This window comes from Echinops telfairi, unplaced genomic scaffold, assembly GCF_000313985.2.
Source record: "Echinops telfairi isolate 266 unplaced genomic scaffold, ASM31398v2 ScPeMD7_4;HRSCAF=17, whole genome shotgun sequence".
NCBI classification, from domain to species: Eukaryota; Metazoa; Chordata; class Mammalia; order Afrosoricida; family Tenrecidae; genus Echinops; species Echinops telfairi.
In genome coordinates, this window is record NW_022103900.1 from 476,795 (window position 1) to 503,020 (window position 26,226).

The 26,226-nt window shown below is 36.8% G+C and overlaps 1 protein-coding gene across 1 annotated transcript in view; it reads left to right on the top strand.

Moving 5' to 3' along the window:
* Positions 1 to 21,434, top strand: part of SP3 (Sp3 transcription factor) — a 48,874-nt gene extending 27,440 nt beyond the window's left edge. The window contains exons 3-5 of the mRNA XM_045297900.1: positions 13,616 to 13,808; positions 18,292 to 18,488; positions 19,695 to 21,434. Of these exons, the coding sequence (XP_045153835.1) occupies positions 13,616 to 13,808; positions 18,292 to 18,488; positions 19,695 to 20,011 (707 nt within the window). The 3' untranslated portion in view covers positions 20,012 to 21,434. The remainder of the gene's footprint in view (positions 1 to 13,615; positions 13,809 to 18,291; positions 18,489 to 19,694) is intronic.
* The last annotated feature ends 4,792 nt before the right edge of the window (positions 21,435 to 26,226 follow it).

Genomic DNA, 26,226 nt, shown 5'->3' on the forward strand with positions numbered 1-26,226 from the left:
GATCTCAGATCAGATTAGTGATTTAAAAAAAAGATCCTTGAGTGTATATCTAATAAAGGAAGGAAAAATACCCCACTGCCATTGAGTCAGTTTTGATAAGGTAGAACTTCTCCATTGTGTTTCCAAGACTAAATATTTATGGAAATAAGCTGCCACCTCTTCTGTGGAGTGGCTGGCGAGTTACAACTACTCATCTTTGAATTAGCAGCTGTGCCCATGGGCACTGTGCCACCAGGCCTCCTCACCTACATAGGTGTGATTATATGCATTAAGTCACCTGGCTCATAGCTTCTCAACCTTTGGCTGTATGGTAGGCTCTTCCAGGTAGATTGAAAAAATGCCAATAGCTTGTGATCACCCTCCTAATTTAATTGCTTTTTGTGAGGAAAATGTATTTTAAAAGACCTCAAGTGATTTTGAAGTTCATCTGGCTGGAGAGTTATAGATTTAGTTGGAACAGAATGTAGTGAAGAGGTTGGGAAAATGACACCATTCTGATCCTCAGTTTGTTTTTCTAATTTTCCATTGGGCTGTAGGTAGAAGTAAGCAGGCATGAGTGAGAACCAGCAGGAGCAGCAGACAACAATGGCCCCTTTGAGATGGCAGATAACTAGAGTGATCAAACATGGGGTAGGACAACCATGCTTCACTATGGCCAAGGATATAAAAGCCATGCTTGAAAATATTGGGGACTATAACAAAAATGGCATAACGTATTTGAAAAATAAAAAGAAATTCAGGAACTAAAACAAAAATAAATAAAACTGGGAAATAGTTCAGAATTTAGTCCTAGGGCATTCCCAATACAAGGGCACTTAAAAAATTTGATGGGAAAATTCCATTTTCCATTTATTTATTTACTTATTTTTTAAGCCCCTAGTGTTTAAAGTATATGGGTTTTTTTGGAAGTTGTGCCAGTATATCCTTTACTTTATTCATGTTGGTGTTTTAGAAACCATTTTTTCATTGCCTTTAAATCTGATAAGTATAGAACTCCTAGTGTGTCAGATGCTACTGGTACCAAGGTGAATATGAAACTTTTGTACTACAGTTCATAACTAGACCAGGGTTTCCTAACTTGGGTACTGTGGACATCTTTGGCCTGATTCTTTGTTGTGGAAAGGGTCCTCTGCATGTACGATGCATTAGCAGCACTCCTACTAAGTGCTACCATCTACTAAATGCCAGTATCATACACACATTGGTCATGATGATAATTGGCTGTAGACATTCTCACATGTCCCTTGGGACAAAACCCTTTACAGGCCATACTCTACCTCATCACCCTGTGAGAACCACTGGGTTAGCTAGGCGTGTCGACCTTCTATAATGTAGGAAATGGGAAAACTTTTGGGAAAAATGTAGAGGATGATCCTTCTGGTTGACATCTTTCAAAGCTTAGCTTAGATACCATCTCATCCTCACCTTGCCTCACTCCTGCATCCTTTGAATTTTTTAGTACTGGTTAACATGTCTTCTTTTTGAACGCTACCATTATTTCTTATTCTTCTGCAAGGAGGCTTCACAAAGTTCATGGATTAATGAAGTCAAAAGATAATGGACATTTCAATGAACTTTTTGAAACTCCCTCCCCATCTTGGCTTTGGAAAGTAGATGAATGAACAAACACCACCAATAGATACAGAATAAACATTGCTTTGTGTGGTAATGCATACTGTAAATTTACTGTTTGCTTCTGAAGTCATTTTGTACATATGGATGAGGTATTTGGTGTTTATTTCACATCACTACCAAATGTGTAGTGATGTTAAATATGCAACTTTTAAAAGACAGTGACAATTAGGATTATGTTTAGAAACCAACCTAAAAACCTGAAGGGAAAAACTAAGAGAGAAGGAATAGGGATCTTAGATTCAACTATGCTCGTATCTGAGGGAATTTAGAATTCAATTCCTTACCCAAAGTTTTTAAGCACTATAGACTTTTCATATGCATTTTCTAATGTAACAGTGAGATTTTTAAATGAGAGTTCTTTAATGGTAAATACTTTTGGATAAATGTATATGAGGAGGCTCTGTGAGGTAGGTGAAGCAGAATTGGCTTAAACTCTAGGTTGTTGAAACTGAGTGATGGTTATATTGGGGTTTATTAGGCTGCTCTATATTTATATATATTTGAGATTTTCTAAAATAGCTTTTATGCTACTGAATAGCAGAAATCTTGGCTTGTTTTAAAAATTATATTTTAAAATATTTAACATACAATTAAAATTGGACTTTTATTTTGATGCCAGAATTCCTTCGGGGAGGAGTAGCCTTGTTCATGGTAACAGCTTAAACTGGGTATAAGTATTTGTTCTATTAGGGGCACAATTTTGTGGCTATCTTAAAATTTCAAAAATGAAAATTTGACTATTGAGGTCATTTTCCCGCTTTATTTCTTAGATTATGAAACCTTTGTTGATAAATCATACTATACTGTGGTGTGTGTCCTTGGTTTTTGTTGGTATGTGAGGGAATAACCCAGATAGCTTTCATTTTTAACAAATGCTGTTAAATGGATTTTGGAAGTTTTGGGCAAAGAAGTACATATTTATATTTTGAAGGTGCTTACAGAATTGTTGGAATATATAAAACCAGACATAAGCCAACATCAACAATATGTGTATAGATGATAATATAAGTCGGTGTAATAAGTTCTTAAATTACATGATACAGATAATTGTGTGGAAGTTCAGAGGCGTCAGTAATCACAAAAGTCTCCAGGCATCTGAGAACAGTTGATAGATAAATGGGAATTTGAAGGAAAGATCAAGATTTGGATAAGCAGGGAGTGAGGGGGCAATGTTTACTTAAGACAAAAAGCAACATGAGTGAGAGAGAGAACCTATTGAGGCAATTGTTGTATTAGCCTAGCCTTTCCTCCGAAAATGGTGTGTGAGGTAGTAATTCTAGCTCATAGCAACCTATAGGACAGTATAGAATTGTCCAGCTAGCTTTCCAGGTGTGTACATTTTTCTAATTTTTTCTTTTACAATTTCAGTCTATTTTATTGAGTATAAATTACATATGATGAAGTACCATTTTAAGCATACAGTTTCACAGGTTTTGACAAATACATGCACTTTAAAAAAACTGTTCTTTTTAAAACAGTTTGCTACATATCATAAAACTCAATAGTTTAGTCTATCAAGAAGGAATATTACCACAACCATTAACAAAATCCACTTGAGAACATTTTCTTCTTTCTTAGGCTCATTATTATCTCCTCATATCTCCCCAATTTCCCCTGCCATACCCCCAAGAAATCTTTAATCCAGTTGCTGTTTTTGAACTTAATTATCCTGGGTAAATCTTTTTTTAAAGACTTTCTATTGTGAATCGTGTGAAGGTTTACTGAGCATATCATTAGTTTGTGTGGTCCAAGAGTCCATTGGTCGGCTTGTTCCCGTGTGTGTGCCTTTGATTGTCTTCATTCTTTCCTCTTGTTGGGGAGAGACCAGTCACTGCTCCCAGAATAAGATGTCATTCCTTCAAGGAGCAAACTGCCACATCTCTGTGCTCAGGCTTTTAGGTTAGCAACTGAGCACTTAAGCACTGCAACATCAGGATGCCTCAAGGTCATTATTATAGTCTTTATTAGGTTGTAAAAATACTCATTTGCATACTAAGGTTTCTGAGAAATCCTGCAAAAATAACCTGATTGTTTAAGAAAAGGAAGCAGCATCGTGTTTCTTTATTCGATAACTCTTCTCTAGAGATTACTGTTTCATTGGGTTTGTTGTGAGAAGTACTTTGGGAGATGCTGTAACAGCCTAAATGGACAGCTGGGACATTGTTTGAGAGTTAGTGACTGGTAGAACACTTCCTGACAAAGACGGTGATGAAAGGTGGGGGGCACTCTGAATTCTGTTGGTGAGAATTTTCCTATTTTCGGTTGACTTTAGGAGCCCTTGAAGGTTTTGAACAGAGGACTAGTATGAACAAGCGGATGCAATGGAAGGCATGCTTGTGGAGTTAGGTTGGAGAGGGAAGACGCTAACACTCAAAAGATGGGCTACTTCCATTTCCTCCGGTCACAGTAAGCAAAGTCTGAGGACGTAGGGATGCCAGAAACTACAGGGGTGGATTCATAGGATTTCATGATGGGCCATCAGGAATAAAGGCAAATGAATTGGCAGAGTTGTGAAGGAAAGTATCTGAGAAGCTACACTGATTACAGCTTTAATAGATTTTAATTTTGGTGCTATGTTGAAATGACTATTGGTAGTACAGATAGATACAGGATTGAAGCTCCAGACAGAAGAATGGAAGAATTGAAGTGACACTCTTGATTAAAAGGGACAAATTGAGCAAGAGAGTTAAAAAAATGAAGATCTTTTGGTAAAAGTTTTTTTGTGTCTATAAGTTAATTCTCTATTCTCTTTGCATACATGAAGCAAGCATAAAACATGATTATTTCTACCATTCTGTGATTTGATTTACTTTTTTGTAACCAGTTTTATCAGAAGAAAGAACAATGAAAAAGATTAAATTCCATGGTTGCATAGTTCAGACATTTAAAATTGTGTCTAAAAAGTGGGTATGGCAGTTATTAATGCTGTCTGCATAGTATTTCTGGTTCTTTCCTAGGCACACGAAGTTGAGGCTAGCTTATGTAAGTTTTGCAGCCTGGTCACTGCTCCAGTAGTGGCGTTATTCCCTGGGTGAGGACCACATGCAACATGCTCTCAGGTGATGCAGTGGGCAGTCATGAAAAGTAAGCCCTTGTTTTTTTAAGCCTCTCAGGTTTTAGGGGTAGTTTGCTACTGCAACTGAATTTTGTCCCGTGCAGTGCATTGCATTGCATAATCTGGCAGTCAGGTTAGCTGCGTGATGCTGTTGAGCCCTTGAAATGTGGCTGGTCTGAATTAAGATGGCATGAGTCGGAATTGAGTGATTTGGTTAACTGTAAAAAGCAAGCTCAATTTTGAAGACTTGGTTTTTTTTAAAAAGTATAAAATATTTATATTGTATGTTGAGATGATATTGAGTTAGATACAAAATAAAATTAATTCTTCTGTTTTCCTTCTTAAATATAGCCCCTAGAAAAGTTTAAGTTACATATGTGAGTTGCTTTCTATTTCCTTTGGATAGTACCAATAGCCCATCCAGACTAAAATGAAAAATGATACCAGGAGTAGGGTGCGTTGACAAAAAAAAGCCTCATGGATGACTCAAAATTGAGCTTCAAGGGAACAGTAGAGGCTGAGAAGATGATGTGAGCAAGCAGCCTTTGATAAGACTTGTTTTTTTAATCACTTGGGAAGCAGATAAGTACCCAAGGCATTTGTAGCTCTAGGAGAAGAGATTGACAAGCACAATTGTATTTTAGCTACTGTTGACTCCATCTCACTAAGGCACTATAAGAAAGAGAGGAGTTCCCAAAAGACCTGGCTGGTCTCTGCATGTGGGAATGAGAAGCAATATAAAGGATCCAGAATGTGGGGCTCTGTAAGATTAACTCTCCTCACCACTGAGTTTTAAGCTACGAGATGTACCAAAATTTAAGAAGGACATTTGGAAAAGTACAGTTTTAGACATTGGACTTGGAACAGTCTTGAATGAAACAGAAGAAGCTTTTTATGTTTTCCAGGGAGTAAATATTGCCAAGAAACCACAAGCATGGAAAAGCGGGGTGTGGGGTGTACATATACAGAGACCTGAGATTTAATGGCTATGTCCTCTGCTTGATCACCCCTTAATATTTTACTTTTACCTTAATTTTAAGCTGACTTAGAAAGCTTTGCAGCTGAGGAGGGCCACTCTCAGGTGGCACTTCCCTGGTGGTCGAGGAAGATAAGAGATTCTTCTTGTTGTTATCTTTGAGAGGATAGAGCCAAGAGACAGAGAGCCACCCCCCACTCCCCCAAACCCCTAACACTGCCTGCTCACCTCACAAATCCCAGAGAATCAGGGACATTTCCTTTGTTGCTCTTTCCTAATGGTGTGAGGAGTTTGTTTTGTTCTTAAACAAATGGCTATTCCTACCACCTTGTTTGACCATTGTCTTTCATTTGTGAAGGAGGAGGGAGATAATTCCGCTTTTTAGGAACTACAGTAAGCCTCTGGGTGGAGGAGGGCATTGTCTGGACCTCCTAGATCCTGATCTTTGAATTTAATGATGTTAACTAGATGGGGCCTTTACTTTTCTTCAACCAGGAGCCCTCATGGTGTACTGGGCTATTTACCTCAAGTTTGTTGGTTCAAACTCACAGGCCCCTCTTTGGGAGACAGAGAAGGCAGTCATTGCTGTGGAGATTTAGTTTTGGAAACCCCATGAAACAGGTCTATAGAGTAGCTATGATTCAAAATGGACTTGTTAACTGGGTTTGGAGTTTTACCATGGTGATTTCTGCATACATGGGAGGAAGTATTGTTACAATTCTTTATAAATAGTCCACTTCTTCCAAACACATGCTTTAAGGTTATACTTCTCTATCATCTTTTAAGTTAGGCTTGTGACTTATTGTGGTCAATATACTGTGCGTTTTAAGAGCAGCATGTAAGATGGCCTTTTACCCTTCTTGGCAAGGCTGTCTTGGAAGCAAGTGTCATGTGGAGCCTGGATTCCTGGGGAAATAATCCAAAGGTCCCTCCAACTTGCAGTGCATATGTACAGTTAGTGAGAAATTAATTTGAGTTGTGTCCTGCTACTGAGATTTTGCATTTGTTAGTGTAGCATGACCTCACTAGTACTGATTGTGTTAAATATATCGTTTAGTCATGTTATATACTCAGTCAGTGCTTGAATTGAGTGCATTAGAAATGTGAGGATGAAAGAGTAAGGTACACATTCTAAAATGGCCAAGATCTATCCCTTTGGGTTCTGTTTTTCTTAATAGCTAGCTCACACATTGAATTAAGTATCCCTTTATGTAGATTACATGCAGAGGTATCAGGCAAAAGACAGAAATAGAAAAAAAAAAAGGAACCTTGTAGTATAACAAGTAAAAACTATTCAGAGCTATAAACAGGTGTGATTTAGTGGATCATTTAAAGCAGGCGTCCTCAAACTATGGCCCGTGGGCCACATGTGACCCTCCAAGGACATTTATCCGGCCTGCCGGGTGTTTTTGCCCTGTTTTATTTTACTTCAAAATAAGATATGTGCAGTGTGCATAGGAATTTGTTCATAGTTTGTTTTTGTTTTTTTTTAACTATAGTTTGGCCCTCCAACGGGTCTGAGGGACAGTGAACTGGCCTCCTGTTTACAAAGTTTGAGGACCCCTGATTTGAAGCGTTCTTTCCCATATAAAGCATTGTTTCCCACTTCCCTGTGCCAACAACTCAAATTAAGATTGTTGACAATACAGAACGTGCTATTATTAATCTCTGGGGGTGGGGGGGGGCGCTTGCCTTTCTAATATGATTGAGGAAAAGGAATTTTTTTTTTTCTTAAGGGTGCCTTTTTATATAAATGGGGGAGACCGGGGCAATACAAAATAGTTTTGTCTCACCTTATCACTCTCTCCCTGCTCAAGGAGAACCCTCTTAAATGAAATCTTAGGTGGAAGATGACCCCACTGTGTAAAGCTGGTCTGAATGAGATGGCCCTCTGCCTTACATGAGGGCCTGGTACCACATCTGGCTTTGGGAGCATCTCTTTGAGAGGAAAGCCATGGAAGGGCCCCAGTGCTGGGGTTCAGGTAACCCCATGGACCTCCTTGTGTTTGAGAATTGGGGTTTCTCAGGATAAGCCTCAGATTCTTTCTTGAGGCTCATTTATCCATGTTTTATATACAGTTTAGCAATACTGACTGACTTCACACTTAGAACGGTCTTGGAAGATGTCCGTTCTAAAGCATAATATGGGAGGTGGTGCATAGGGAGAGTTGATATCGTCGTAGATTTAGTATAGTATTCAAGGGATTGTCTGATGCTGTGTTTTGAGTTTCCTGTTGAAGCTGGTAAATATGCAATTCTGGAAGGGGTTCATATGAAATATAGTCATTACTCTTTAGTTACCCTGAAACTACTGTCCTAAATAACTCATTTCCTGCAGGTTTTGAATTTTAAAAGTTTTTGTATAGTTTTAAACACATAAATAGATCCAGATTTATGACAGGGATCTGTTCCCATATATACCCCCTATTATCAGTATTGTTAAAAATTTGACTGTTGAATATCTGCCAGGGAACACCTGAGAATTATATCAGCACCTTGTATGTAGTATAAACTAGTAGTAAGATGTACACAATATAACCTCCAACCCAGATGACTGTAAGTGCAGTTCCTGGTAACTCAAGTACCTTCCAGGGGACTACAGGTACAAATAATTAAACATCAAAATTGTAAATAATGCTCTTACATAAAGTTCAGTTTTAAAAATCACTTTTAATTAAAACTTAGGTTAAAACACCCAGTTGATAAAATGAACCTTATTTTCACTACTTTTGAATCTAGGTTCCCTTGCCCTTGTTTGAATCAGGCAGTAGGTTAATCACTCTGCCTAAGGTGGCTTCAGGTTGACTCTTGCCTCTCAGAATTGAATCAGCTCCTAAAAAGATGAATATTACGATTTAAATAGACTTGTGAATGGTCAGTGCTTATAACAAAGCACATTTCTGAAGCTAGGACCTAATTATATAATACCAACAGTAAGTACAAAAGAAAAACAAACAAACAAACCCACCAGACAGTCAAGTGCTGTTTCTTATAGTTTGAATATCACCTTTCTTTGTATCATTTTAACAGGCACAAAGATATTTAAATTTTTATCCCGTGTAGGAACATTGATACTGCAGGCTAGCCATCAGACTGCTGACCGGAAGTTCAAATCAACCAGTCGTTGCATGGGAGAAAGCTGAGGCTGTGTACACCCTTACAGATTTCGTCTTGGAAATGCAATAAGGGTTGCTGTGAATCAACCAACTCAGTGACCGTGGGTTTGAGTTTTATAGTTTGTTTCAAGTAGTCTTTATTGTTTTAATCTGAAGAAGAAAGGAAAACTAGCCCCTAAACTTTATGGAAAGACGGCATCCTTAGAAAGGAATAACAGGTTTCTGTTAAACTCAAGGCAGTCCTACGAGTGTCGCAGTCTAAATATTCCACAGAGTTTCAGTGGCTGGTTTTTATTTATCTATTTTTGGAGATGTATCACCAAGCCTTTCTTCCAAGGTACCTCTGTACCTCTGGCTAGACTTAAGCTCATTAGCACCAAGCTCATTAGCTGTTTAAACAACTCAGGGATTGTCAGCAGTAATACCTTACATTGATTGTGTATTCTTTCATAGTTATTCTGAACAACTTGTGAAATAGAGATTTTGTCTGTGACGTTCCTTAAAGTGGAGCCCTGGTGCTGCTGTGGTTAAGTTCTTGGCTGCTTACTGAAAAGCCGGTGGTTCAAATCCACTAGTTGCTTCTTTGAAGAAAGATGTGGCAATTCTCTCATAAGATTTGCCTCCTGGGAATCCTGAAGGTTTTTATTTATTTTTGCTGCTGCTAAGAATATACATCGCAAGACATGTTCCAAATCAACAGTTGATACATGTCCCATTCAGTGTCATTGACTTGCATTGCTGGAATTGTGTAACCATCCTTATGTTCTGTCTGAGTTGCTCCTCCATTCATGTAAATGCAGTGCCTCTAAGTTGTCTGCCTGCTCTTCTGCGTTACTGCTTGTCAATTTGATCCCATAGAGGTATTTCTTAAAAGGAGCCTAATGCTAAAGGCAGACATTTTTTACTAGTTGTTTAGGTGGGGTTTTTTTTTTGTGGCAGGTGAAACTGATTAAAGGGAAAATGTAAATAAAAGTTTTAGAATTAAATGAAGCAATTCCATCAGTACTTTAAAAGAAAATGAAGGCAGAGAAAATGAAAGACTTTGATAAAAACAACAAAATCCTAATGATACACTATTGATAAATGAGAATGTCTCATTTTATCAACACTACTGTAATTCATATTTTATCTAGTGTTATTTATTTAAATTAAGTATGCATGTTTCATTCTTGATAAACATGTTAAGAATTTAGCTTAAATATTCTATTAGCTCCATTGATAATTAGCAATTAGTTTAAGAAAGAAGACATTTAGCATTTTCTTCTGGTAATTTTTAAAATAGGAATCTAGGCATGCTTTGAGTTAGTAGCGCATAACTAATATTGATTATACAGATTGCCATTGTAGCGTCATATAATTTTGTGTCAGCTTTGTTATAATATGCCTACTCACTTTTACTTGCTTTTACCAGATTGCTGTTTATATATGCTGAATAACAAACAATGTACTTGTTATTGAATAGGAAAAAATGATTTGCAAGAACCACAGAACAATAGGAAAATATCAGCGCAAACAGTTTACCATTTTGCATTGTTCATGTCTAGGAGCCCTCGAGGTGTGTTGCGGAAGTGTTGGGCTGCTAACTGGAAAGTTGGTGGTTCAAACCCACCTGCTGAGCTAAGGGCAGCTTCCATAAATCCTAGGGGCCAGTTTCTATTTTGCTCTATGGGATTGCTATGAGTCAGGATCAACTGGATGACTGTGTATTGATAAGTATCTAGTCTCAACCTAAATATTTTCTTTTGAAATATTACCTAATATTGAGCTATTATGATTAACATGACAATTAAATTGTTGTTTATCTTATCCTTTTATTTCTAGTTGTGTTTTATAATTATTTCATAATAAATTACAGTAGCATGACATGTCTATACTTAATAAATTATACAATTATAGGGTGCATGTTCAAGACTTTGTTAATAGTGTTGAGCTGTCAGGAAAGTTGGGAGATCACTGGCTTCATCCTCTTTCTAGTCTGCAAAAGTAACCAAACTCGGCAGACGAATAGCAAGCACTGTTTAGTGGTGGGATAAAAGGTGGTTTCCACTAAATTCAGAAGATTGTGCTTATATTGCGGTCTCGTTATTTTACTGCATTTCCACTTAATGTGTAATGCTAATCTGTTAAACAGATTGGCAGCTTGGGCCTACCCGGAAGTACGTCCTCAGAAGAAAGACCTGGTGAGCCACCTCTGAAAAAATAGCCAGTGAAAGTCTTAAATCCTATGGAACACAGTTCCCCTCTGACACACATGACGTGTCCATGAGGAGTTGACTGATGGCAGCCGGTTTTAACATTTTTCTGTTATTTTGTTCTGTTAGCCATATAAGAAAATTAGTCTTTGTACCTTATAATGCATATAAATCTAGTTCATCATCTTAAAATTTCACGATTGCTTGTCTTTTCCTCAACTCTCGCCCAAGTGTACAGTATTTGTTTTCTATGTGCCTTTCACATATTTTTAATTGGTAATTCTTGAAAACAGCTGTAAACCTGGCTGACAGATAGCTTTCAGTGGTAAAGCAGTCCATGTGAAAAGGAGATTTGTACATTTTAAGGGAAATAGTGGACAAATAAAACCAGACTTGTTACTTTGTAAACTTCTTAAATATTTTACATTGAAACCGTTTTTTTGCCTCTAGTACCAAAGTCGAACTTAAATTAGTATATTTATTGTTTTTACTTTCCTAAGGCTGCCATAAATGCCACAGAGAGGAGAACTTAAAAGAATGGGGTTTTATTTTCTCCGATTTCTGGAGACTCAAGAAGTTCACATTTGGTCCTTGGTCACATTGTTTACCTTCAGAGAGAAGTGCTGCTGCTCCAGGTCCCCGTCACTGGTGTCCACGTGTCGCTCGCTCCGCATTTTCATGTGTCTCTCCCTGTGCTGCTCATATAAGACCCCGTTCAGAAGGGTCTAGGGTTAGGACATACCCGGATCTTCAGGTTTACATACTGTTTCCAAGGAGGCAGGAGCCCTGGTGGTGTCGTGATTACAGGTTGGACTGCAGGCTTCCGACTCCCGTAAAGAGGATTGTTTGCGAAGCCCACAGGGACAGTTCTGCTCTGCCCTAGAGGGTCACTAGGAGTTGGAAATGACTCAGCGGCATGGGCTTGAGTTTTCAAGGAAAGACCATTTTCCCACATGGAGACACAAGGGCCAGAAATCCAGTCTGTCTTTTTTTCGGGAACACAATTCATTTCACGATACAGGTCATTAAGAGTTCCTGGGTTATGAGGGTGTACAACCTGTGGTTTTGAACCGACTCCTGTAAGACCAATCAGACTACAAATCGAGATGCACGTTAGTTTGTGTAACTAACAAACTGGTGCTTCCTTTGTGACACCACCACACATCATTACTGCTATGTTGTGTTGAAGATTATTTTGCATGTAGAAGCATTTGCTAATGTTCCTATGCATACAAAGGTACACCATGTTACTGAGACAAACATTTGACGAGAGTTAGGGCTAACTTGTTCCTCCTCAGGACAGATTGCTTTAAAGACAGACGGAGGCCCAGAACTCCTTTATATATGATACAAATATCGCTCCTGAGTATAATGGCTAGTTGGCACTATTTCAGTTACTCATGTGTTAAGTATCTTTATGGGCTGTCCTAGGACTTTTGATACCGTTTTGTAATTCTTGTTTCTATAACAAAACTCTTAGAGCCATTTTATACTTCTTGTCTCTTAATCAGCCATTTGAAACTATTATAATTTTGGCTTCCTTTCTCTACTGAAACAGCTCCCATCAAGAACATCAGTGCTTGTTATTAAAGGTTACTAGAGGTCACATCACAGGTCTCATCTTAAAGAGTCCTCGGGTGGTGCAAATGGTTAAGTACCCCAAATGTAGACCTAAGTCAACCATCTGCTTCATTAGGATTTTTAGTTTATGTAAGTTAAAATAGAATTTGTTTTATTGAAGGGGGGTGGTTATAATTCATTTGTCTTAAATGACTTGTTTATTTTTAAATCAATATTTTGAGGAGGAAAAACACAGTTTATTTGTTTTCATAGTTTTGCTTAGAAAATGTAGCTGTGCTGGTGGCGCAGTGGTTAAGCACTCAGATGCTAACTGAAAAGTCCGTCGTTTAACCCTGCCCACTGCTCTTCCAGACAAAAGTGTGGCAGCCTGCTTCTGTAAAGATTTCCAACCTGTGGAGATCCTCCTGAGGGGCAGTTCCTTTCTGTGAGTCGGAATGGAATTGCCAGCAATGGGTTTGGGTTGCTTTTATCATCAATATAAAGATATTTTGTTTCTGCTGAGAAAATGACATAACTTCCTCCCATATCCATACTTTACCATTGCATGTCTGTTGTGGATTTTTAGTCTGGTTAGTAATCAGCTTTCTTCTACAGTGGTGTTGCGTGGCATTATAGATATTCTGGTAATGGTTTACCTTTAAAGTCCAAGTTTTCTAGTAAGTTTTAAGTGAATGCCTGCCTTCTTGTGCACTTGATAATATTACCTACAGATCAGTACAGTTGATGCAGGTTGTGGAAGAGAAACTTAAGGCATTAGATTTTGTCCCACTCTGAATTGACCATTGGGCTTATCGATGAACAGCAGTATTCAAATTTTACACTGCTTTTGACTTATAGATTCGTTTTAAAATCTATTAAAAAGTAAGTTGTGATGTTTTATTCTCTTTTTGACTTAAACCTTTAGAATAAACTTGTTTATGTGTATGGAGCAGTGCCTCTGTGGTACATAAACAGATGATTTTGACTCTCACACATGATTCCCACTGCGTTAGAGAGGGTCAGATTGCATGCTGTCCTTTTGAGCAGTGGGCTGCTTCTCACCTGTTTGTGTTTTCTTTAGATATTAGGATCAAGGAAGAGGAGCCTGACCCTGAAGAGTGGCAGCTCAGTGGTGACTCTACGTTGAATACCAATGATCTAACACACTTACGAGTACAGGTGGTAGATGAAGAAGGGGACCAACAGCATCAAGAAGGAAAACGACTTCGAAGGGTAGCTTGCACCTGTCCCAACTGTAAAGAAGGTGGTGGGAGGTATGAACATAGGAAACATCCTTTTTGTTTTAAAGAGTGCTAATGTCATCTTAAGTTTTGAAATTCTGCATGCCATGCTTAATACGGAAAACTTCATTACATGATCATTTGGGATGTGTGTTTGTATGAGTGCGGCAAAGTTTAGCATAACATATGAAATTGAGCTTAGTGGGTTAAATACCAGGCCACTAACCACTTCAAAGAACAGTGAAGCTCTCTGCTCCTATAAAGATTTACAGCTTCAGATACCTAAAGTGCAATTCTACTCTGTCCCACAGAGTCACTGTGAGTCAGAATTGGCTGAATAATACTAGGATTTAAGTGTCCTTTTAAAAAAAATTGGAATTACTTAGTTTGCATTTAAAAAAACCATTTATTTAAAAAAAATTAATGTATCATTTTAGCAGGTCTATCAGGATTTTGGAGGCGCCTTGGTGCTCTAGTGGTTACACGTTGGGCTGTGATCCACATGGTTGGCAGTTGGAAACCACCAGCAGCACCAAGAGAGGAAGATGGCTGTCTGCTCCCATCAAGTTAGTTTCAGAAACCCACAGGGGTCGTTCCAAGATATAGCAATGTCTCGATGTCAGTGAGTTTGGTTTAGTCTATTTGCAAAACAGCAATGGGATTTGCTTAAACAGATAAAAAGATGTTTCTTGGTTTAAGAATGGTAGTAAAATTAAGTCTGGAAATAGTTGGGCAGAAGCACTTAGATTTATACAAAAATATTAAGTCTTGATGGTGAATTTAAAAAAAAATGAGACTAGTATTTCAAGTCAGTGTTGTAAAAATAAGTGGTAGGTAGCATAACATGATAGGAAAACAGATTAGTAATTACGTGTGTGAATAGGTTAATTGTAATGGATCGAGACTCAGATAATATTTGAAAGCAAATTCCAGACTTGATAATAAGAAACACCTCAAATAAATTGTCACAGGAAAATGAAAGAAAGGGGAATAGAAAAATGATTTATTAGATAAATGTTAGCAAAATGTGTAAATCAATGATAACATCAGGTAAGGGCAGGATTTCAGGAATATATGACGATTTTTTACCTTTTTCATTGCATTTTCCCAACAACTTTTTGACACCCCCATATATTTCTTAATAATACGAAGATTCCACTAAGAAGATTTAAGTCATGATGTCTGTCTGCATGGTTTTAAGGAGCAAGAACAGCCGTTTTTAACTCCACCTGCTCAAAAAACTAAAGACCTAATAACCAGATCTCCTCTTATAGTGAAACTCTGAGAACTGCATAGGCACATTAGCCCTTTACATTAGTCAAATGGATAGTAGCTGCTGGTAACACTGACAGCCTACTGTGTTGCAGTGTTATTATGTAAGTGAGGTGTAGAGACTCTTAAAAGAGCACACACATGTGGAATTTGGACTGCTTCTTATCCAAAACCATAACCATCCTTCATTACTACCTCCCAAGTGGGTCTGTTACTTAGATATTCATATTTACTGGTAATTAATGCAGTTAATTTCACTCATTAAAGTGTTTTGGTCAATTTAAGTAGTATAAAATTCTGTTTAGGCAAATTTTTCTGAAATTTATTAATCATTTTAGAGGATCTTAGAAGATAATTTATGAAAAATAAATCTAATTGAAGGTCAGTGCCTGACCTGGGTTTCATTTATTCTCGTTTAAAATGAAAAAATTTTGTAGTTTGTTTATAAAACTAAAACTCGTCCAATTTCAGAATACAGAAGAGTATTTAAAAAGAAAAAAAAACTAAAAACACCTAACTCTGTTATTTTAGGATAACCACTACATTGTTTTTGTAGATACCCTTTAGACTTCCTATTTATTTTAAAGTGAACTATATTATTTTCAGTATTTTACATGTTTGCTGTGTTTTCTGGAGCCCACGTGGTGTAGTGGGCCACATGCTGGGCTGCTAGCTGAAGCACAGCAGTCTGAACCCACCGGCTCAACCGGGGGAGAAAGATGGGGCTCTCCTGCTCCCTGTCAGACGATGGTCTCCGACGCCCGTTGTGAGGTCGGAATTAGCTCCATGGCACTGAGTTTGAATTGGCAATGGATCTGAAAATTTTGTGACCATATTTTTAAGTCTATATAGAATCTGCATCAATGTTTTATGCTGTATTGCATGGATGTTGAGCATTTGGATGTTTATTGTTTTCATTTTAATTCTCAGACATTTATCTGATTAATATATTAATAAAATTCAGTGGAAGTAGAATTGCTGGGTCACAGGTAATTGTCTTACTAGAAAGACTATCAGTTTACACTCTGAGCAGTAACGTATGGCAATGTCTGCCCTGCCACCCCACCCAATCAGTAAACGTTACCTGGTCTTTTTGTTATTGAGAAGAGGGGAAGGGAGGGGTCTCTTAAAGTCTTGACAGCTGAAGAATACTTAGTCTTTCTTATTTGGTATATTTTGGTGAGGATTAGCATTTTTGTACACCATTTTTGGATTTCTCTTGTGAATTGCCTTGTGAGAGTGTTCATTGATGCCCACCGCATGTACACGTTTTCCAGCTGTACACTGCCTGTCGGCGTGGTCGCTGACTTGCAAAGCTGCACGTGTGGCGTGTAAAGAAAGCATGCCACCGTTTCACGTCTGAGAGATCCACTCCATCCCGTTACTTCATATGTCATGAATCCATATCTAGTTCTTGTTTTGAGTAAAAACAATTTTTTAAATGAGACTTGGACTTTGGACTTTCACCCTCGATCAGATATTTATCCCACCCCGTTTTCTTTTCTAGCTAGTGGTCCCTCTTTTCAGCGATGGCTGTTACCTTGTTTTCTTCGTAACTCATTTGCAAAGGTTCTCCCCTAGCAGCTTGGCTCTTTGAGAGGTCACAGCATTTCTTGTGATTTACTAGTGCTCCAAATCTAGATTTTGGTAATTCTTTCAAAGAGCAGTTTGGATCTTATAAAAGCATAGTAATAGACCTGAGGCAGACTTAGAAGCAAGATGTCACTGCATTACAAGGATGAATTGAAGTGGGTTCGCTGTGTCGATATGGAAATGGAAAACTGGTTTGTGTACCAATATCTACAAACATGGCTCGCTTTCATAGGCTATCTAAGAAAAACAAATTAAGGAAACAATGTTGATTTTGGTTGTGACTTTGGCATTGCGAAATGTGCCAGAAAAGCGGTTTACTCAGCACACTTTGAAGAGAGTTTGAAGAGAAATTGGGGGTATCCTTGACCTCAGACAACCACAGTATGACGCCCTCCATGGCTTCACTTGTGCAGTTCCTCTGCCTGGAAGGCCTTCCCTCCTTTCTATCTAAACCCTACCCACTTTCTCCACGAGGCCTGCTCTGACCACTGGAGCCCCCCATCGACTTCTCCCTGTTCAGAACACCGGTGGCACCTAACAGCCAACACAGCGCCCATTAGCACTGTTTGCCCTTCGGCAATTTCACATGCTATTGAGTGTGAGTAATATGTGTGGGGAAATGATTTTCCCAGTAAAATGAGAGAAGCAATAGATGTGTGCTGGACAAGTAGCAGGCTGTGGAGGATGGTGTAGGATACACTGACTGTGAAATTTGGGGAGGAGTGGTTGGGGAGTTTCAATGGACCTAAAAAAATTTTCAGAGAAAATTTGCAAAGTTTATACAGTATGATTTAAAGTCTTTCTCTTCTCATTTATACTAGCAGCTCCTTTAACTCATCTGCATATTTATTTCTCAAGCCTTGTTCTTGATATCAACTACTGAACTATAATCTATGTCCAATCTGGAGAAAACTTAATTTTACTCACAATGTTGAATTGGTTTAGATATCCCTTGTGTGTACTTGAGGGTCATTTGAGTCGGTACCAACTTGATGGCAGTGAAGTTTCGCTTTGGCATAGTTAATAGGAAGGAGAATTTACGGCATGCATAATTGTGGCTTATGTTTATTTTATATAATCCTAAAGGAACTAAGCCTTCGAAATCTGTGTATTTACAAATAAATGTGAATATACAAATAGCTTAAATTATGTCCACTTAAAAGTCTGCTTAAGCTGCCTGCCTGCCTTGAAATTGTGCCTCTGATTAGTTATGTATATTATAACCTTTGGCTTATTTACTTTTTAAATTGCTAATTAAGTTAACATCATGACTCCTGAACATAGAACATTCAAGTTTTCATATACTAACTTAGTTGGATCGGGACTCTGCATATAATTTGTGAATGATTCTGATGGACTCATTGGTGTCCTTATATATATTTTTATGTATGAAATGCTATGCATGGTAGTAACAATTCTTATGTATGTTTACATTTGGACAGCAGTATCTCATTTGTATTTTAGTAAAAGTAATGGGCACAATGGTTGGGTTTGAAAAACATAGATTTTATTTAAATTAATTTAAAGTGGTCTTGGTTTCTGATTGACCCTTCCAGTCATTAATTTGAAATTCACTGTGAAGGTAGATGAAAGTGTTAATGGCCATTTGAATATATTCACATAAGTATATATTATTCTGTGTGTTTTTTAGAGGTACCAATCTTGGAAAAAAGAAGCAACACATCTGTCATATCCCAGGATGTGGTAAAGTCTATGGGAAGACCTCACATCTGAGAGCTCATCTGCGCTGGCATTCTGGGGAGCGTCCATTTGTTTGCAACTGGATGTTTTGTGGTAAAAGATTTACTCGAAGTGATGAATTACAGAGGCACAGAAGAACACATACAGGTTACTGATATTTACCTTTAACAGACTAATATGAATCTTGCAGGCATACATTTTATTTTAGCATAGTAAAATGAACTAAAGACAATTAAATTATAACTACGTTATATCTCTAGTAATGTCAATTTTAAACACTAATTCCAAAGTACAAGCCATCATGGCTCATCTTATAATTGAAGTTTTACTTTGTACAGACTTTGGTTAGCTTGGTTTATATTGTCAAATAACCTCGACCACACTTATGTTGTTAATGTTTAAACATCTTTGTCTGCTTTTACTTTTGAGCTTTTTTTCCTTCATTGCTTCTTCCCTTCCCTTTAATACTGTCAGAAGCAATAATTCCTTTTCTTCTGATAAAGTTGGGCATTTCACCATTTCCATTATTTTAATATCTGAGGACTAAGTGAAGGACATTACTTCCAGTGCTGTCAAGATTTTTTTGTGTGTAATTGTTATTAGTATAAGTGTAGTGTGGTTATTAATATGAAATGGCCAAAAAATATGTATATATGAAATGGCCCTGGAATCAACCCAGCTTGAAGCCTAATTTAACAGGAACTTGGAGATCTTTTATCTAAGGCCTTGTAAATATATGATCAAGGTGTCTGTTAGTCTGTGTTTATTGTTGGAGAATTGAAAGTATATAATGTACCAAGGGGCTTCAAAAAGTTATGGAAATTTTTTTCTATACATTTTCCTATGAACTCTATGAAGCCCGTTACTATTCACAGTCTCTAGAGAAGTATGGTTACACAGAACAGAGCACAGATTTTAGAAAACCTGCCAAATTTGGATTCAAATACAAGTTCTCTTTTAGCTTGGACAAACTGACATTTCTGACTGCTTGCTGCCTACCTTCTGTGTTGGCTTTACATGTCACATGAAATAAGCTGAGTGTATAGAGTATTGCACAGTGTTCTGTTTGTTTTAGTTCCTATGTTTTTCATCAAGCAGCACCAAAGCAGTCTTATTTGAACATCAGCCATACATTTAGTGAGTTTGAAGATTGGTTTTTCATTAAAACTACGAAGGTGTTGACTTTGAGGAAGGACTGTCCTTGAGAGTGTGTATGGGCAGCCTGTGAACCCTGCCCAGTTTTCATGGATTGCCCCAACCATTGGTGTTGGTTTATGTTGTGGCTCAAGAGGTTGATGTGTGAATGTTGAGTTTTTAAAACTAAATAACTTTAGTTTTTTCCCCCCCTAACAGGTGAGAAGAAATTTGTTTGCCCAGAATGTTCAAAACGCTTTATGAGAAGTGACCACCTTGCCAAACATATTAAAACCCATCAGAATAAAAAAGGTATTCACTCCAGCAGTGCAGTGCTGGCATCTGTGGAAGCTGCGCGAGATGATACTCTGATTACTGCAGGGGGAACGACACTCATCCTTGCAAATATTCAACAAGGTTCTGTTTCAGGGATAGGAACTGTTAATACGTCCACCACCAGCAATCAAGACATCCTTACCAACACTGAAATACCTTTACAGCTCGTCACAGTTTCTGGAAATGAGACAATGGAGTAAATATTACACAAATACTTATTCATTGTGGTTATTTTTATACAGTAGTGAGAAGAATATTGTTCCTAAGTTCTTAGATATCTTTTTATTGATGTGCAAAAATTTTTGGATTGACAGTAACTTGGTTATACATGACACTGAAATGCCTTACTTTGTATGATATTCCATAGTATATTAAAAATGGTAAAATTGCATGGGTTTTGTAGGTACTTTTGGAATCTAGAAGAAATGAAATTTTACCAAGTTATATAAAGAGAAAATTGAATTTAACAATGCGAATGGTAGTCTAACCAAATGCATCAATCCTGTGTGGTTTAGTGTAAAAATGAGAACATGTTGGTATTTATCTATTGTAAGATAAAAAAAAAGTTGGTGGGTGAAAGAAATCATGTTATGATAAAAAATTTTTTTGTAATTTTCTTGATGACTGGAATTTTTATTATGCATAACTGACAAATCAAGTTTCCAAGCAAATGTTACATAGTGTAGGCTTTACTTAGCTTATCAATTTGTCATTTTGAAGCTAATTATTTTAATTAGGTTAACTATGTACAATATTTTAAGCATTACTCTTGTAAGATTTTGAAAACTACATTTTAACATGGAACTCTAGGGATAGTCACCTTTTAAATCCTGTTGAAAAGCCATGTTTAAGATTTAATTTGCCAAAATAATGTCTTGTTAATATTCTTTCAATAACAAAGTTGGGCAATATAACCAATGTTTAAAAAGGTAAAATGTATAGATTGAGGCATTTGGGTGGCAAGAAAATGTTATAGTGAATTATCCCTTTTCTTGAATATTGGAGGACCAAAAAAATAAGGTGTATTGCGTCTTAGCAGTGATTTTTATTCAATCTTGTTCCAAAAACCATATGTCTGCCAGGGCCTTAAAAGCCATCATGTAAATTACCAGTGAAGTATAATAACATATGCAAAGATAACAAAATCACTTCCATAGTGACGATACTCCAACCATATGGATATTAGTCATAGAAAACTAGAGGTTTTATGATTATTTTTTTAAAGCTTTTTTTTTTGTCTAGGTAGTCAGTCTGCACTTAAATATCAACCATCTTTCTTTTTTTTTTTTTTTGCTTCTCTTAAAATTTGTATGTATCCAGTACATTTAATTGAGAAACATGTTTTTTATTACGCTGTATTTTCTTTTTATCTTTTAATTATTGTTTATATTTTCAATTATTAAACTGTAAAAAATAAAGTTACATTGCTGGTCTTGTAAGAGCTATACAGTTTTTCTTAAATGTATACCTATTAACTGCAGCAGTTCACCTATTTCAAAAATTTGGAATTCTGTTCATTTGTTATTCTTAAGACCACCTCAAATTTAAAGGCTACCTTATTGTACGTTTAAGGTGTATTATAACAGTGTGGTAGTTAATAAAACACTATTTTTTTTCTTTTGAGTTTGTTGTATTCCTATGCATTTAAACTACCACAGTGGTATGAAGTAAAATCTGTGGCCTTTCTCCTCCCCCCCCCCTTTTTAAACCCAGTCTTACTGTCCTATGTATCAGGTACAAAAATGAATGTAAATGGACATTTATCTTAAAAGGCACATTCTAAAAATGAGCCTATTAGATACAACAAAAATTAAACTCACATTGGTTCTTCAGTTTTGTCAAGGCCATTTTGCAAACCTTTTTGTTTTCCATGCGTTGTTAATGCAGAATATTTAGGCTTATTAAAAACCTGAGTGTAATGAGGACTGAAGAAAGAGTAATGTGATTTGTGATTGTCTAACCATAATAAAGGCAAGATAGGAAAGGAAAAATAGAAAGCATGACTATTTTAGACATTTAAAAGTAAAAGCCAATTCTTTTCCATATATGTTGCACTAGTGGGATAAAGATTTCCACGATGTTTAGTTTAAACAACCACTGTCAGTAACATCTTTGCATAGGACAAAGCTAGATAAAGGTGTTTTTAATGTGACTCTGAAGTGTGATTTGAAAATGAAACCATTACTTGCAATTATAGGAATGGTTTCATGAAATAGTCCAAAATAATAAAAGGAATGCAGGTTGAATCTTCAAACTTAAGGTTTTATATATAATTTACATATATATAATTTGTTAACTCAAAATTGTTTGAAGAAATCGTTCACAAGCAAAATTTGAAAACTTTTTTAGAGTATTTGAGGTGCTTTTAAATAACGAGACTTTTGCAAAGTTTAGAGTGTATCTCTTACCCATGGGTTTCCAAGCATATTTTAGAGTTTATGAAGCATTAATGCAATGAAGTAGTCTTGAACATTATTTTAGATTTTTAAGATTTGTTCATATTCTGCTGGGAATTTATCAATGAATTTAGATTGTTTTTACCAACTTAAAAAAATTAAAATTAGTATTTAACTTCAGTGCAGGTGATTTTAAGTATTTTTATATTAAAAATGTTAAGTATGCTCAAAACAATATCTGGGAAATTACCCTAAGAATTATTTTCCTACTTAAATAACTTTTATCATGTATATTTTCAAATTTAAATATACTCTTGAATTGTTTTAAAAATTTTTGTAGTGCATGTTTAGTGGGCTAGGTATTCATACTAGTGGGCTAGGTATCTACATAACTCTAATTTTACAAATATATACCGCTTTAAAAAGTCTGTGTTGTAGATTGAAGTGACTACCAAATTAACCATAAGCAAAACAAAACTCTTAAGCAACTACCTGTTGCCAAAAGTTAGATGCCCTGTCAATAACTTTGGTCTCTCAAAATAATGATGAAAATATTTGGGATATTTGGAAATATGAAGGAGCTTCAAAAAGTTCATGAACATGCAATGAAAATAAAATAGGACTTTTCTATGAGCTTGAAGTTTTTCTTTCATACATAAAAGCTAAAAGCATGTTGAACATTTCATAGGGAATAGTTTGTAATCAGTATTGTTCATCAGACAATGCTGGGAAGTAGCAAGTCAACCGGCCTACCGTCCTTGACGAAACCACCATCCCTTGAGGTGAATCTTGTTTTGAAACTGCTCCTGAAGTTTCTCTGCTGGACGCTCCTGAAGTTTCTCTGCTGGACACACCTAAATAAAGCCACTTTATTAGAGTCTGAAAGAGTTCAAGTACTAATACTGCCCAATTCAGAGTCTCTCGTTTTCACAGTATAGTTTTCACTGTGCTCAGTATTAAGGAAAGTTGGTAAGAATTGTTCACAATGTAAAAGAATTGTTTTGTTTACTAAGTGTGTAAACATGAGTGAGTAGTAAGTCTTTTTTTCCCATTGAGCGCAAAACAAGTTATTTGGGGAACAAAATTTGATACTTTAATGAAGTCACCCTTTTAAAGTTCAGTGTGGAGACATACTTTTGTTTAGAGAGGCTTGTAATTCAGCATAATGTACCATATATACTGGAGTATGAGCTGAGTTTTTTTTTCAGCACATTTTTAAAGCCGTTTTTGTGGTAAAATTAAGTGCCTCAGCTGAGATTCGGGTTCCAGTCTATACAGTAACTATATGCGATTGGAGTACAAGGGGACTTAAACAAGATGGTGAAGAAACGAAAGATAATGGGATTTTCCCGGGAACCTTTTGAGGCCCGCTTTGTGAAGTGTGAAAAGTGACGTTGTGCAGAGGAAGTGACATTGGCAAAGTTACAGTAAGGCCTATGAATGATGGAGGACAGCGCAGAAGAGTTTTGGAGGAGAGGTCATTAAATTGAGGAGTTGAGAATTTAGTAGTGTGTAACATTGATTCACAGTTTTTTGAAGATTGTGGGCTTTCTACCCAGAAAGATATTTGTTAAATTCATTAAGTGCAAAATGTCCAAACAGTGCATTGGGAACTGGTGTGAGCAAAGGGACTAATCTTGGGAAACAACCACATACACGGTACTGGTGGAAAATAATAGTTGTCCAGGAGCCATAGAAATGTACAGTGTGGTGACGAATGTCAAAGTAGAGTGGTTCAGTTAAGTGAACATTGAGAAAACCTTGATTTTGGCGAGGAAGAGTTGGCTACTGATCTTTATAAGCAATTTCAGAGTGAAAAGTGGGTCACCAATTTAGGGCATTGAAGAAGCTGGAGAATAGTGTAGGTCTAGTGGAGAGAAGATAGATGCATAGTCTTAGAAAACATTTTCTGAGGGGAAAACATTTTATAGTGTAGCCATTAGTGTATAAAAGAATTAAAATGACCTAAGCTACTCAGAAATAATCACTATATTTCCCTTTTTTAAAACAATTCATTTGGTGTTTGGAAGTTAATTTTTTACCCTTACATTTGAAGTTAAAAAATAGGTTTTTGGAATGCAGTTTTTTTCAGAACTTTTGAAAAGCTACATGCTGTGGTGTCATGTAACAGGACTCATTCATTCACACCACTTCATTTTTTGGTGCATAATTGGTGTTAACATTGAGGTGCTAACATGGGACTGTCTCTTCGTCCTTCAACCCTCTTGCTCTCTACCTGTTATTCCCTATGCAAAATCTGTTAAGCTGCAGACTTCCTAAGCATTTGGTATTAGGTTTCCTACCTGCATTACTCATAACAATGGGCTAAGTATTGTTACGGTTGTGGGGGTTACATGGTAAGCCTGGGCTGTATAATAGGGACTCAATAAATGGTAGCCTCCCCACCTACCCCCTTTTCATAAGTAAAATTATGAGCTCTGGGATGCTTCCGTAATGTTTAGAGTCAGTGCCTTGGGGCTTCCACTGTTTGAATATGGTCATGCATTGGTTTTCTCTTTTCATAGTGACAGGAAGTTTGTATTTAATGCCAAATGTGAATAGTGTTGAGAATCTAGATGGACAGTAACAATGTGGCTAGGGTGATCGGCCCATCCAGAAGGATGTAATTAAAAGAATGAATTACATAAAAGTGTCTTCAATAATTTTCTGATCCTAGGAATCAGGCAAAGAATCTTAAGGTTCATTTTGATTGAACAGTGTTATGTGTGCTATTGGCTTCTCCCCATCTGGAGAAAAGAAGAAAGTTGAAGATACATGGAAGCAATTAGTCCATTAGACTAATGAGTCATGGGAACTTCAGCCTCCACAACCTTGAGACTAAAAGAACTAAATGGTTGCCCAGTTACCACTACTGACTGAAGCATAAACTGCCCTGAAAGGGCTGTTACTGGTCTTGGATAGACTAAGAATGTGGAGCAAATTCGATGAGTATCAATTCGATGAGTATAGATTGTGGATTCAAATGAGATGAAATCCTTGACAACTTCAAACTTTCCCCCATTGATCATGATGTTCCCTATTGACCCAGCTGTGAAGATTTTGACTTTTACATTGAGTTGCAATCCAAACTGAAGGCTGCAGTTCTTGATCTTTCTCGGCAAGTATTTGAAGTACTCACTTTAAACACACCAGTTTGTTATATGCATGTCTCAGATTAATAATAAGCCTTTCCTGATTTTGTACAAGTGCTCCCTTGTTTGGATAACTGCTTCTTGATTCATGTACAAGTTCCACATGAGCACAATGAAGTGTAATGGAATTCCCATTCTTCTCAAGACAATCCATAGTTATGATCCAATGATAATCATATTTCAAATGCCTTTGCATAGTCAATAAAACAAACATCTTTCTGGTATTCTCTTCAGCCAGGATTCATCTGACATCAATGATAGTCCTTGCTTTGTGTCCTTTTGTGTGCTCCACCTGATTCCCCAGGCAACATTCCTGTTAATGTCCTGTTGCTACTTGTTGGATGATCTTCAAAATTTTACTTTAATGTAATATTAATGATACTGTTCTGTAACTTGAATATTTTATTGGGTTACCTTTGGTTTTTTAAAAATAATCACTTTGTTGGTAGCTCTTAGATATATAATATTCCATAGTTCAATCACATCAAGCAGTATTGTACAATTGGTATCACAATCGATTGCAAAATATTTTCCTTTTAAAATATTTTATTGGGGGCTCACAACTATCATAATCCATGCACCCATCCATTGTGTCAAGCACATTTGTACATTTGTTGCCATCCTCAAAACATTTGCTTTCTATTTGAGCTCATGGTATCAGCTCCTCATTTTTCCCCTCCTCCCCTCTCCCTCATGAATCCTTGATAATTTATAAATTATTATTAATTATTATAATTTTTTTAAAATTATTATAATTTGATGTCTCCCTTCACCCACTTTTCTGTTGTCCATCTCCCAGGGAGGGGGTTATATGTAGATCCTTGTAATCAGTTCCCCCTTTTTACCCCGCCTTCCCTCCACCCTCCT